The sequence below is a fragment of the Xenopus tropicalis genome, chromosome 6, assembly GCF_000004195.4.
Source record: "Xenopus tropicalis strain Nigerian chromosome 6, UCB_Xtro_10.0, whole genome shotgun sequence".
NCBI lineage: Eukaryota > Metazoa > Chordata > Amphibia > Anura > Pipidae > Xenopus > Xenopus tropicalis.
Window position 1 is genome coordinate 22,045,596 of NC_030682.2, and position 12,740 is coordinate 22,058,335.

The 12,740-nt window shown below is 40.2% G+C and overlaps 1 protein-coding gene across 9 annotated transcripts in view; it reads left to right on the forward strand.

The window, feature by feature from the left end:
- The window catches only part of pard3 (par-3 family cell polarity regulator), a 347,219-nt gene extending 335,120 nt beyond the window's left edge, over positions 1-12,099 (forward strand). For 8 of the 9 annotated variants that reach the window (XM_004915463.4, XM_004915468.4, XM_012965666.3 and 5 more), the window contains 2 exons: positions 5,301-5,428; positions 10,593-12,099. In XM_004915463.4, coding sequence (XP_004915520.1) covers positions 5,301-5,428; positions 10,593-10,986 — 522 coding nt within the window. In that variant the 3' untranslated portion in view covers positions 10,987-12,099. The remainder of the gene's footprint in view (positions 1-5,300; positions 5,429-10,592) is intronic. The other variant, XM_002935165.4, reaches the window with a different exon arrangement.
- Positions 12,100-12,740: the final 641 nt, after the last annotated feature.

Consider the following 12,740-nt stretch of genomic DNA (forward strand, 5'->3'; position numbering starts at 1 on the left):
GGGTGTTGGAGGACTCAAGCAATATAATTTACATGCTTCAAATTCAGACTTCAAATAATACTTTTGTTGAGCAGATGGCGGCCTGCTGAAAGGGAAGCTGAAAGTGAGCTTATATCTCTGGTGTAGTTAACCCCTCTACCGCCAGATGTTGGGGCAAGGACTACAAAAACCCAGCAAAATAGTTTTAATTGGTGCAGAATTTCCTGGATCCAATGGTAATTTGATTTGAATTACAAGGTTAGACATAGCAGCTGTTTGGTGGGTTGTTTCTGCTTTTATCTGAGAAGACCTGGGAATTATTTCATAGTTCGACATTATAGCAGATGTAGTTTCCACCTATAAACCACTCATTCTTCATACATTATAGAACTCGCTTTTGGGAGTCTTTGCTTTATTGCTGTGTCTATACATGTATCGGTGAAAAGAGAATATAGGACCTTCCTATTTACTGAATATGGAATCGTTTCATTAAGTCCAAACATCTTAATTATGGCTGAACTGTGTTCTTGAGGATGTTTAGACAGTTGGGAGGGGGTGGGGGGGGGTATCCGTGCTTTAAGAAAAGTACACCAATGATAAGAAGTACGCCAATATTTATATGTGATGTACATTGGATTTGTATATACTCATCCTTGTCCTCTTTATCAGTAGTTAAAAGGCAGTCTTGAATGTTTCAAGCCAATACAACCATCTCTGAAGTGATTGTGGTTAGTCTCATCCCATAGCTATTCAGATAACTGGTGCATTCCTTGGCCTAATGGAAGCTGAAGGCAGATATGGGGCTGCAGCCGTTGCCATGGGTTCTGTCTGAAAGCCAATTTGGGCCAGATCTGGGAATGATTATGTTCTCATACATAATCCTTACAGCCTAGTTAGAAACTTTATTAGTTTGACATTTGGGGTGAACACTTTATTTATTGTACTTTATGTCCTTGGAACTACAGTGAATGCCACTATGCACTATACACTATGAGCTAAGGTGCTCTCTGAACATTGGTTGGTCCTCTAAAGGGGTTTGAACCAATAAAGTCTGCCATTTAGAGAGCACAATGTGTGTGAAAAACAGCTCTTTATAATGACCACCTTTCAAACCTTTGCAAAGACGGCTCTCAGGGTGAAGACACACAGAGCTACTAGTAGCAGCTACTTGTTGGGCTACAAATACAGACAATGCTGATCATTTACTGATAATTGTTTCTATGTGTGTTTTAGCAGAGGCAATTCTCACTATTGTCTATGGCAGGGGATTATCTGGTGTTTAGTAGCCGTGAAAAAGTAGCTCTGTGTGTCTTCACCCTTAGTCTTTGGTCTGTTGTTGAGCTACACCTAGTTACTTGCCTTCTTCTAACGTGGCATTGTGTATGGTGCCTGCTAGACAATAATGTATATATATCTTTATTTATAAAGTGCTACTTATGTACGCAGCGCTGTACAGTAGAATATATTAATACAAACAGGGGGTTATTAAGATAATAAAAGATAAATACAAAGTATAACAATAAATACAGTTGCAATAAGTTAATAGTCAAAGACACAAGAGGATGGAGGTCCCTGCCCTGTAGAGCTTACAATCTAGATCTATAATGATAATATGTCTATTTCGCTTCTGAAATTATCCTTTACATTTCTTTCTGGTTCTTATAATCAGCAACCTTGAACACTAATGTTGGGTTGTAAAACAAAAAATAAATAAAAACAAATTGTACAAAGGGTCCTTTCAAACCCCCATTGCCATTTTTTTCATCCTGTTGAATTCAGCGAGCAGCAGAATGATTGGAGGTAGGAGACAGTTGATGAGACATTTATTTCTGCTGTGCCCCTAATGCTTTTTACGAGAGTCATAATGCCCTTCAGAGAATTGCTTTTCAATTTGTGCTTGTACACTACACAGGGGGTACACAAAAGTCCCTTACATTCTGTCTAAATTAATCCATCTGCTACCAATGGCTTTCTGTGAATACAAAAAAAAAAAAATTGCTGCATGTTCCCCTTAGCAACCTTAAAATATAAAATGAAAACATATTCAAGGGCATCTCTTGAGCTATTGAATTACAGGGTTGTAATTTTAATTCACAATGGCTAGAATTCAATTTCATGTACTGAACATGTCATATAATTGTAGATTTCCAATTAGTACAAGACCTCCTTCTTTTTAAACCCTCCACCGATATTGCTGTGCATGATTGTACATTTCTTACGATTCATATAACCTCTATTTATCTGGAAAGTTTCTTTCTATATTTAAGTTTTTAAGCAAGGAGTGCTTTCACTAAGCTGAAAACCTGCATTTTCTCAAATTACGTGTCTAGTTATAAAGTCCAGACAGCGAGGACGTTGACCTCTTTTCTCTTGTAGAAAGTTGCTAGAGACTTGATAAGAGGACAAATGATGTATTATTAATCATAAATCCATGGATTATCTATAAAAATATATAAGGAATAATGTACCCCCTGGTGTCAAATATAAGGAGGGGAGATGTCACAATGGAGTTGCATGATAATATAAAGGCATTAGGTCAGGGATCCTCAAACTACGGCCCGCGGGCCAGATCCGGCCCCCAAGGCTGCGTCCACGTCCCTGGCTACTACCTGTCTGCCTCATCGCGGAGACATGACGCAAGGACGCAGGAGGAAACAGCAGGAAGAAGGTTGCGAGCGGACTCAGCGGGGAGCAGGGAGTGGGAGAACACAGCAGGGATCGGGCAGTAGTTTGGGGGCACAGCAGGAGCGGCCGTAGTTTGAGGACCCAGCAGAGAGGGGTGAGCAGGAGCAGCTCGTAGTATTAGGACACAGCTGGGGAGTGGGGCATAGTTTGAGGACTATAGTGCGGCCCCCCAAAAGTCTAAGGGGCCATGAACTGGCCCCCTATTAAATAAGTTTGAGGACCCCTGCATTTAGGTGCTTTTGTTTTGCTTGTGAAGCTCCAAGAGACATAGGGTGTACCTCATTCCCCCGGTGCTTAGTGATGCCAGTTTTGCTACGTGATTTACTGAAACTCAGGTTCAAGAAGAAATATTGTAGTCCGAACTGTAAAATACAAGAATATTAGAAGTAACCTAGTTCCAAGACCTGCAGCCTTTGATATGATTGTGGATCTCCTTGGTGGCTCCTAATATCCTGACAATACAGTAGGATGTATCTCCTTGTACATGATATGACATTGTCTAATCAATATGGGAATGTATATTAATCATGTTAAGGTCCCCTCCAGTTGGACTATCAAGCATCCCATTTAGGGTGACAGTTGACCTCCAACGATGGTTGCCCTACCTTATAACATAACACATTCCAAAATCAAGATTTTTTAAGCTTCTCTCTGTTCTGGCCAGGCTATATCAGGCTATACCTAGCCCCTTATGGGAGGTCTCGGTATGGTGTCCTTGTTTTACATCTGAGGCAGTGGCTAGACCCCCCCACACCCCCCCTACCAGATAGAAATGCTCACAACAGCATCTGTAAAGTGAAAGAAGCCATTGATGGTGTATGGAGCAGCGGTGTGGCATGGTTCAACTTGGGCTGAACGCTTGCAGAGTTTGTGTTACTCACCATACTTTTCTCTATTGACTTGACGGCTCAATTTTTCATAATTATACCCTCTACTGCGAGACAGTGTTTGCACAGCTGGAAGCATGTTATTTTCCTTTCTCTCTTTTTATTATTTTACTTTATTTTACTGATTTATTTTTAAAGGGCATCGGATGGCCTTTCAAATGCCATGATATTTCAGAATTTTGGGCTACTAAGAATCTGAACATTTTAATTCCAACAAAAATATTGTTTAGTATATCGTGTCAAATCTGCAAATGTATCTCCTTAGGTGCAGCAAGTCATTTGATCCACAATTATTACTACTGGAGGCACCAGAATTGAATCCGCCTGGGGTATAGTTTTCAGTGCAGTGCATGGGATGCAGAGTTATATAAAGGCACTTGACCTGACAGAGCTGTCTCTAGATTGGCCAAATTCAGCATTGGGCCGGGGTGTGCAAGGGCTGCTAACCTAGGGGCCCCCACCCATAGCTAGCCCCCCTACGTGCGTACCTTATACTTCACTGTGATTGGGGGAGGGCAGCAGGGGTGCAACAGTTCTTGAATCTGCGTTGATGGGGCCCACCAGGTTTTTTTTCCAGCCCAGTCTCACCCTGGACAGTTTTATGTTTAACCAGGTTGGCTTGGCCATTGCAGGCACAGATACAAGTGGTTGGCTGAATAAGGCAGATTTTGCAGAGTTTGTTTTGAATATCTTTATTCCAGATGATGACAATAGCCATATTGGTTGGGCTACATCTTCATAGCATGTAGAGAGAAGCTGCTAAAGTAATATTATTAAACATAGACATCCTTGGGATGAAAGTCAGTTATCCCTTCCAATGGAAATCAGTGCTAAGAGAATGCTGAGCAGGATAAAGTCAACCCCTTTTCCCCACTATTATTAACATTTATTTATAAAGCGCCAACATATCCCGCAGCGCTGTACAATAAGTGGCTTTCATACATTGGACATACAGAGTAACATATAAAGCAATCAATAACCGATACAAGAGGTGCCCAAAAGAGCTCACAATCTACAAACCAACAGCAATACTGTTCATGGTTACCCATTTGGCTTTGTAAAGAAGATCAGTAGGGATCTCACCCTACACTAAAAGCCTCCTTCAAAGAAAGTATTTCATACATTTCTATAGGGCAGAACATTCTAAGGCCAAACATAAGCACTGTGTCGTCCTGCAAACTCCTCTTCACGTGCCTTCACCCAGTCCGACACCGAGCCTCTCTATAGGAACCGGGGGAGGCAAGTGGATTTCAAAGAGGCATCAACTTTGGTATTGAACAGATTGCACAGTTCTGTTACAGTCTATAAAGAATGCCACTACAAGGCAAGCAGGATTCCAGCCTCCAAATAAGCAGAAAGTTTTCTCTACATATACAAATAAATACCCACGCTCTTTACTTTATAGATGAAAGGGAAGTGAATAGAAAATAAATCCTACATTTGAATAGAAGTGCAGTATGCCTTTCAGCTGAACAGACCGGACCACATAACTCTGTCCCTGAAGTGAAATTAAATGCTGTTGATCAAACGCATCTTTATGAGCCAATCTAAATAATGGAGTGAAAGCCTTGCCCTGCCAAAGTAGCCATGTTGTGGTAATCAAACTGCTTGACAACCCTCATCAAATACCCTGTAAGAGTGTCCTGTACATTTACTGCATGAACTACTGCCTAATAAACTTGTGTCTCCAGTTGGATGTATTTTTTGTTATTTAGTGCCTTTTTAGACTTTTATTGTGTTCCTCTCTAGCCAAACACTCCGACGTATAATCAGAGCGGGAGGCATTCGGTTTCTGTGGAAGTTCAGATGCAACGGCAGCGACAAGAGGAACGAGAGAGCTTCCAGCAAGCACAGCGCCAGTACAGCTCACTGCCCAGGTAACGGGGGATATTAATATCAGAGCTGCTGATTTGGGTAAATGGGCACCAAAGCACTTTTAGACCACTTTTTTGTAAAATGAGTTTAATGAATGATTACTGCAATTTGCAGATTGCCGGAGTGATTCCCTCCTTTATCTTTGGTGTAAAAAAATCACTTACCAAGTTAAGGAAGCAGCATATAACCCCTTTTTCAACAGTGCAATGAATAGGGCTTGGGCTGATCACTTTTGCCTGTTGTTTAACCCCTTATGCCTGTTTTTTTTTTTTTTTTTTTTTTTTTTTAACAGAAAACCATTATTCATTATCTGTGCCCTGGTAATCTATATATCTACCTCACAAGGGCCAAACATAGAGTAGCCAATATTCCTTAATTTAACAATAACTTTCTGTGTGGTACTGTATGACATTCTTTAGCAACAGATCACATCCACTGCCATTCCACTCTAGATTTCTGCTCACCTCTTCATCAAAGACAATTTAATGAGTCTGGCAAGATCTTTCACATATAAAACCATGCTGGCACTAACTCATGTATTGTATCCAATGTATCCAAGTATCTTATACCATAACCCTTCCAAAAGCTTTGCTACTACTCGTGTCAGACTAACAGGCCTATAGTTTTCAGCTTAAGAACAGGATCCCTTTATTAAGAACAGCACCATATTAGCAATTTGCTAGTCTCTCAGCGCCATGCCAGACCTCAAGGAATTCTGAAAAATGAAATTAGGTATCTCCAGCCCCAGCCCCATCCCCATTTATTACACTCATGGCGTATGAACCAAGGAAATACATGTATATGTGATTTGTCTACACTGATTACCCCATTGCTTAATTACTACAGGCGCAGTTCCTGCTTAATATGCACCGACATTTAGTGCTCATAGTGATTATAGAATTAAAAAAAAAAATAATCAAAACCTGAGTATCATTAGTCCCAGTCTGCATTAATTTCATATTAAACAATCCATGATTTGCGTGGGTTTCCAGACCAGGCATATACCAATCTTGGCATTACCCACCCAACCTTTTTTAATTTGAAATCATAGCTTTAATTAAATGTCGCAATTAATGTAGCTGTTCTGGCATCTCCCATTTTCAGACTTCACAATGCCTGCCTGATAAATTGATATGATTTAATTGAAACATTATCACATCTGTCTAAAAAAAGAAAATCCCAGAACAAAATGGTCTGAAATGTTCCATTTAAAGCCAAGTTGCAATTAGGAATATAATAATTGCGCATTTGGCTAAATATTGGAAGCCGTTATTCCATTTTTTATGCAGTCATGAAAACATGTTGATATAATTGGACCAGACATTTTGTTGATAAGATTCCTGTTAGTCATATATTGATAAAAGGAAAGAACCCCTGCGTTTAATTAAAGAAGCGCTAATGTGATGGGAGCACAAATACATTATAAAGGGATATCGAAGGAAATTCAATCAGAGCTGAGGCTGCTAATCCTTTGCTTCTCCATCAATGGGATTTTTGGAACGCCTTAATTATTATCAGTTTTCTTATTTCCCAATTTTTTGAAAGATTTTGCTACATAAATTTTATTTCAGCCCCTAGCATGTTTTATAGTTGTTTTTCACATAAACATGGCCAACGTTACATGGGGCTGTAGAGAACGTTCATGTGCTATCTCATTGTGTAATGCAGTGGTTCTCAACCTTCCTAATGACCCTTTAATACAGTTCCTCATGTTGTGGTGACCCCCAACCATAAAATTATTCCTAAGACCATCGGAAATATGTGTTTTCCGATGGTCTTAGGCGACCCCTGTGAAAGGGGGTCATTCGACCCCCAAAAGGGTCCCGACCCACAGGTTGAGAACCACCTCCTTAAATGGGAACTAATCCCTAATAAAGAATTTAGTATAGAATTTCTGTACCTTGTGTTTTCATCTTACTCTACCAGCCCATCATTACAGCGCCCTCAATTCATTGAGGATTTGAACTTCCAAACACAACCTTAACATTTACCAATTTTTTCTTTTAAACACAACCCATGCCAAGCCTGCTGTCCATCATCTAATGGTGGCCATATCTAGGATGATAAATATTGACCTGTGTATGGTACCCACCATTGGGCCTGCCTGAGGTCCGTGTTGACATGGTGCATTTCAACGGATCTTAATAGGCCCCAATTTATGATGTAATTGTTGGCTCAGGGCCAGTGAAGGGACCAGCCCAATATAGCCCTGTACAAGGGTGGCCAAACCAAATGAGTTGCAAAAGTGAAGAGGAGCTGCAGCTGTTGCATGGAGATCGGGACAATAGGAAGGCAGCTACACTTGTTGCCACTTGAGTTCTCTGTTAGTTTGGCCTATTTATGGCCACCTTGAACTATTATTAATCTGGAGTGCAAGTTTAGAAAAGATTGAGAGCCCGCTTACTGCAGACAGTTTCTTTAGGAAGACACACCCCCCATGCAGCAGGGCCAATAATAAGGCAGCAACTAATATGTCATGATAAAGGTCAACTGAACATGAAGTGGCACCACCGTAACTGCTGGGCTCCGGTTTAACACTCTATTCCATATTTCAGAGGAGCAACAATACAGGACAACCTTGGTTCTAGTTACAGGATGCATTTCCATTCTATCATGTCCTCAAAGCCAATATTACATATGGCAGCTATAGTATAAAATGCAGAAATGTTATTGTATGTGTTGCGCTTACATGGTGATAATTCATCGTTCCCTCGCCATTCATTTTGTGCGTCTGAACATGATGGTATCTGACACCTCATGGTATTAGTGTTCCTTGCGCTTTCTTGGAATTATCCTAACTGATAATAATCCCATTAAAAGACACAATTCATGTGAATGATCCCTTTTATTTAAGCCCATTGGTTCCTAGAACAGATCTTTCTGACAGCAAAGACATTCCAGTAACTTCACATCAGTGTGAAAATCTTTTAAAAATGTGTGTTACCTTCATACAAGCAATTTAGGAATCGCACCCTTATGCTGTAATACAGATCAGTTATGCTGGGATGAAAGTCCCATCTAACCCCATCTGGTTATGTACAACAGCCCAGTGATTCCATGAAATTTGTAGCAATTCTAACACAGCGGTGGTTCCAGAGCCTGACCTTCCTAGAATTAAAAGGTTCTTGCTGCTGTGTTTTTATTATATCTGGAGGCAATAACGTAAGTGAACTTCACTGACCTTACTTCTGTTGCACCCCTGTGCCTTATACTGAACATAAAGCTAATGTAGCTCAACTACAGGCAGGAGATACAACTGAGATACAGAAGTGGAAATACCATTCCTATTAGGAAGGCTGGGAGCTAGAGAAATCTCTTTCAGTCTAAGGCTGATGCCACACGTGGCGTTTTTCCACTGCGTTTTTTCTAATTCTCTCGGCGGCTGAAAAACGCACAATATCATCATCCATAGAAATAACTTGAAAAGACGCGAAGCAAACCACACGAAAATACGCTAGAAAACGCCTTAGCACAGATTTGTCAAGCTCAGGCCGAAATACGCCAGTATTTGCCAAGCAAGCTTTTCCTATGTATACGCGAAGGCAGCTGCCAGACCTAGCGGAAATACGCAGCGTTTTTTTGCTATTTCGCACTATTAGCACCATGGAAACGGGATTTGCTTACGTAACCAGTACTAGGCTGAAAAACGCCATAGTCAGGGGCTGTGTGGCTTATGCGGCTTTTTTAGGCCGAGAAAAAATGCAGCGTAAAAACGCCACGTGTGGCATCAGCCTTAACCAGACAAAAGAAGACTAATTTCATAGGGCTCCTAAAAAAACCCATTTACATGGGTTTATCCAATAGGCTAAAGCTCCCCCACTGGGTTTTTTAAAGCAGAAGCCAGGATAATAGCTGATCAGATTCCCAACTACAGACCGGTTTTGCCCTTCTTGGGGCTCATCAGTGTAGTGCAGGGTTTTCTGATCAGCTTAGGTAGAGCCAGGAGTGGGGATTCACAAACAAATCATTAGGGTTGAGGAGACTGCCTCATACAGATACAACTAAACAAAAGGAATTCTGGAAACTAGTCTAGAAAAAGTGGATGAAAGCAAGAAATTCAACAGCTTTGTATGATTTGAGGCCAGTCTAGCCAATGAATAGCTGCCTGGTGTGACGCTCCATTGATGTAGTCTTGGGCATGGCTGTAGTCTTGTAAAAATTGTCCATCTGGAAATGTTTACTCCAGATGCTTCTGTCTCTTTAATTGTGTTTAGTAGTATAACATAATATCTGTCATTGTGCTGGTGTATTGTATTTTTATCTTATACGTGATTGTTATGTAATCTTATAGGCCTTCTTCCCTGGAAAGTGGAAGAGCTGTCGCCATAATATAGAGAGTGAAGCCTTACAGGGCTAGGCTAGTCAGTTAGGCAGTAATAATTATTCTTTGAAAGGGGCTTGCTTCATGTTCACATTGAGCGTAAATCAGATGCGCCCAATCAGTTTATACCTAAACTATGTTTAGTCCAGTCACTGTAAAAACTATGGCTCCAAAGTTATTGCGTTTGCCACTGAAGTCTTATCTCTGCTATATTATGTGGAAGTCATTAGCCTTCCTTATTAGTTGGTAAGGTGCTATATCAGTGATCCCCAACCAGTGCTTTGTGAGCAACATGTTGCTTTTCAACTCCTTGGATGTTGCTCCCAGTGGCCTCATAGGTGCTCATTTTTGAATTTCTGGCTCGGAGGCAAGTTTTGGTTGCGTAAAGCCCAGTGTAAAGCCAAACAGAGCCTGCTGTAGGCGGCCAGTCCACATGGGGGCTATTAAGTAGCCAATTATAGCTCTTATTTGCACCCCAGGAACCATTTTCATGCTTGTGTTGCTCCCCAACACTTTTTCCATTTGAATGTGGCTCCCGGGTATAAAAGGTTGGGGATCCCTGTGCTATATTAACTTTTTAGGCATTGATTTAGAGTATCAGATGATGGAAGTTCAAGTTCAGGAACAGCCAGATGACCAGTGGTTGGACATCCCTAATGGACATCAAAAAATGATGTAGTAGTGTTTAAACTTAAAAGGGATCTTCTGATCAAAGACTTAGGATGAGGGACCAAAGCTAATTTCTTTTCTCATTGTTACACGCACTAAAGATAAATGTTCTAGACGGTGCCACTGCGGTTCTTGAAACTGTGTTATTAATCTTCATTTTCTATCTTAAAATCCAGGCAAAGTAGAAAAAATCCTAGTTCGGTCTCCCAAGATTCCTGGGAACAGGCGTATCCTCCTGGAGAAGGGTTCCAGAGTGCAAAGGAGAACCCCAGATATTCAAGTTACCAAGGATCAAGAAATGGTTACATGGGCGGACATGGTTTCAATGCCAGGGTAATGATGGAAACTCAAGAACTTCTCCGGCAAGAGCAGCGACGGAAAGAACAACAGCTCAAAAAAAAGGTTTCCCCTGACATATCAAATAACTTTGACTCTTTTAAGAAGATCGCTGACCCCAATTACGCCCAATCCAAAGGGCCCTTCAGACAGGATGTTCCGCCATCTCCCTCTCAGGTAGCGAGGATGAACAGATTACCGCCACAGGAACAAGGAAGGCCATTTTATTCCTGAAAAACACTTAAAAACTGATGCAATAATAAAAATATAACACAAATATAAAAAAATATTTTCATGGAAGACTTTGCTTTCATTTTAGACTGTGCAATGGTGCATCTCTAGTGCCTTTAGCAATATCGGCAAGGCAACAGTGGAACTCCCTGCCTTTGTCCTCTTGGGCCGAAGTGTTCTTTTTATGGAAGGATTTTTCACAATAAGACAATCACGAAGCGAATGAATTTCACCCCAACGACGCCGCTAAGCGTCTCGGCTGATTTCCAGCAACGGTTTCGCTTCCCAAAACCCTCCTCTTTGTTTTTGTTTCCTGCCCGGTCTCATGGAATAGAAATGGACTCTACGCATCTTTTTTTTTTTTCTACATATATTGAATGGTTGGCTTGAGTAGTATTCCTCTTTTATTTAGCAGCCCATAATTGGAGATATAATCACTAAAAATAATATTGACTCATTTTTTTTTGTCTAAGCATTTATATATTGGATTTTTGTTATTCCTCTTACGCGGTTTTGTTTTGTTTTTTTAATAACTGAAAAAAACAATAAGAAAATGTCACTGTGTTTTATGGTTGCCTTTCATCTCAGAAAAATATGTAAAAAAATGAATTATTATGATAATGTAACGAGTGGGAAGGAAGCCTGTTTTTCCCTATTTTTTCTCCTATTGTGTAGGTTTTTTTTTTTTTTTAAACCATTTTCACTAATATTTTCCAGATTTTTTGTCTTTTTTTTTTTTGTCATGGGGTATTGAGATAAAGTTTGAACAAGGACAAAGGGAAAAACAAAGACTTTGCATCATTGTACAAAGAGCCGCATTGTAGAATTTCTGAAACTGGTTTTTACTGCGCGTCATGCCTTGCGCTTCGGAACTTCACAGCTTTTATACTGGAATTCAGTTTGTGGGAGCGGAAGGTAAATGGAGGAAGGCTGTTACAGTGTTATGAATCCATGCCAGATTTATATAATGAATGGCAACACAATGCCCTGTTTGTATGATGGGTTTATCCAACATTCTATCCCAAGCCAAGCCAACATATTGAGAGTATAGCTTTTTGTACACACAACATTCCTTCCCTGTATCTTTGCATTCGTAAATACAGGTAAATACAGGTATAGGACCTGTTATCCAGAATGCTCAGGACCCAAGGATATTCCGGATAAGGGGTCTTTCCATAATTCGGATCTCCATACCTTAAGTCTACTAAAAAAATCAATAAAACATTAATTAAACCCTATAGGATTGTTTTGCCCTCAATAAGGGGTAATTATATCTTAGTTGGGATCAAGTACAAGGTACTGTTTTATTACAACAGAGAAAAGGGAAATCAGTTCTAAAATTCTGAATTATTTGATTAAAATAGAGTCTATGGGAGATGGCCTTTCCGTAATTCGGAGCTTTCTGGATAACGGGTTTCCAGATAAGGGATCCCATACCTGTATCATCAGTAGAGAGTAATAAATACACTCATGGGGCTTTGTAATAAAGAGAAACTATAAAATCAACATTTTGGTCCTTCAGGGACCAAAACATTGAAATTAAGGGTTGGGGTTTTTTTGTGTATTACTTAGAGACAGGAATGTCCCATTACTTTTTATGGATATTTCATACACTTATTAAAAACCAGGACAGGAATTTGAAGTAGTCCATATATATATGTGTATATATATATATATATATATATCTGTTCCAATGACGGCACTCACCAATCGCAAGCCACGCGCCGGGTGCTCACCAAAAATATTCACATTACTGC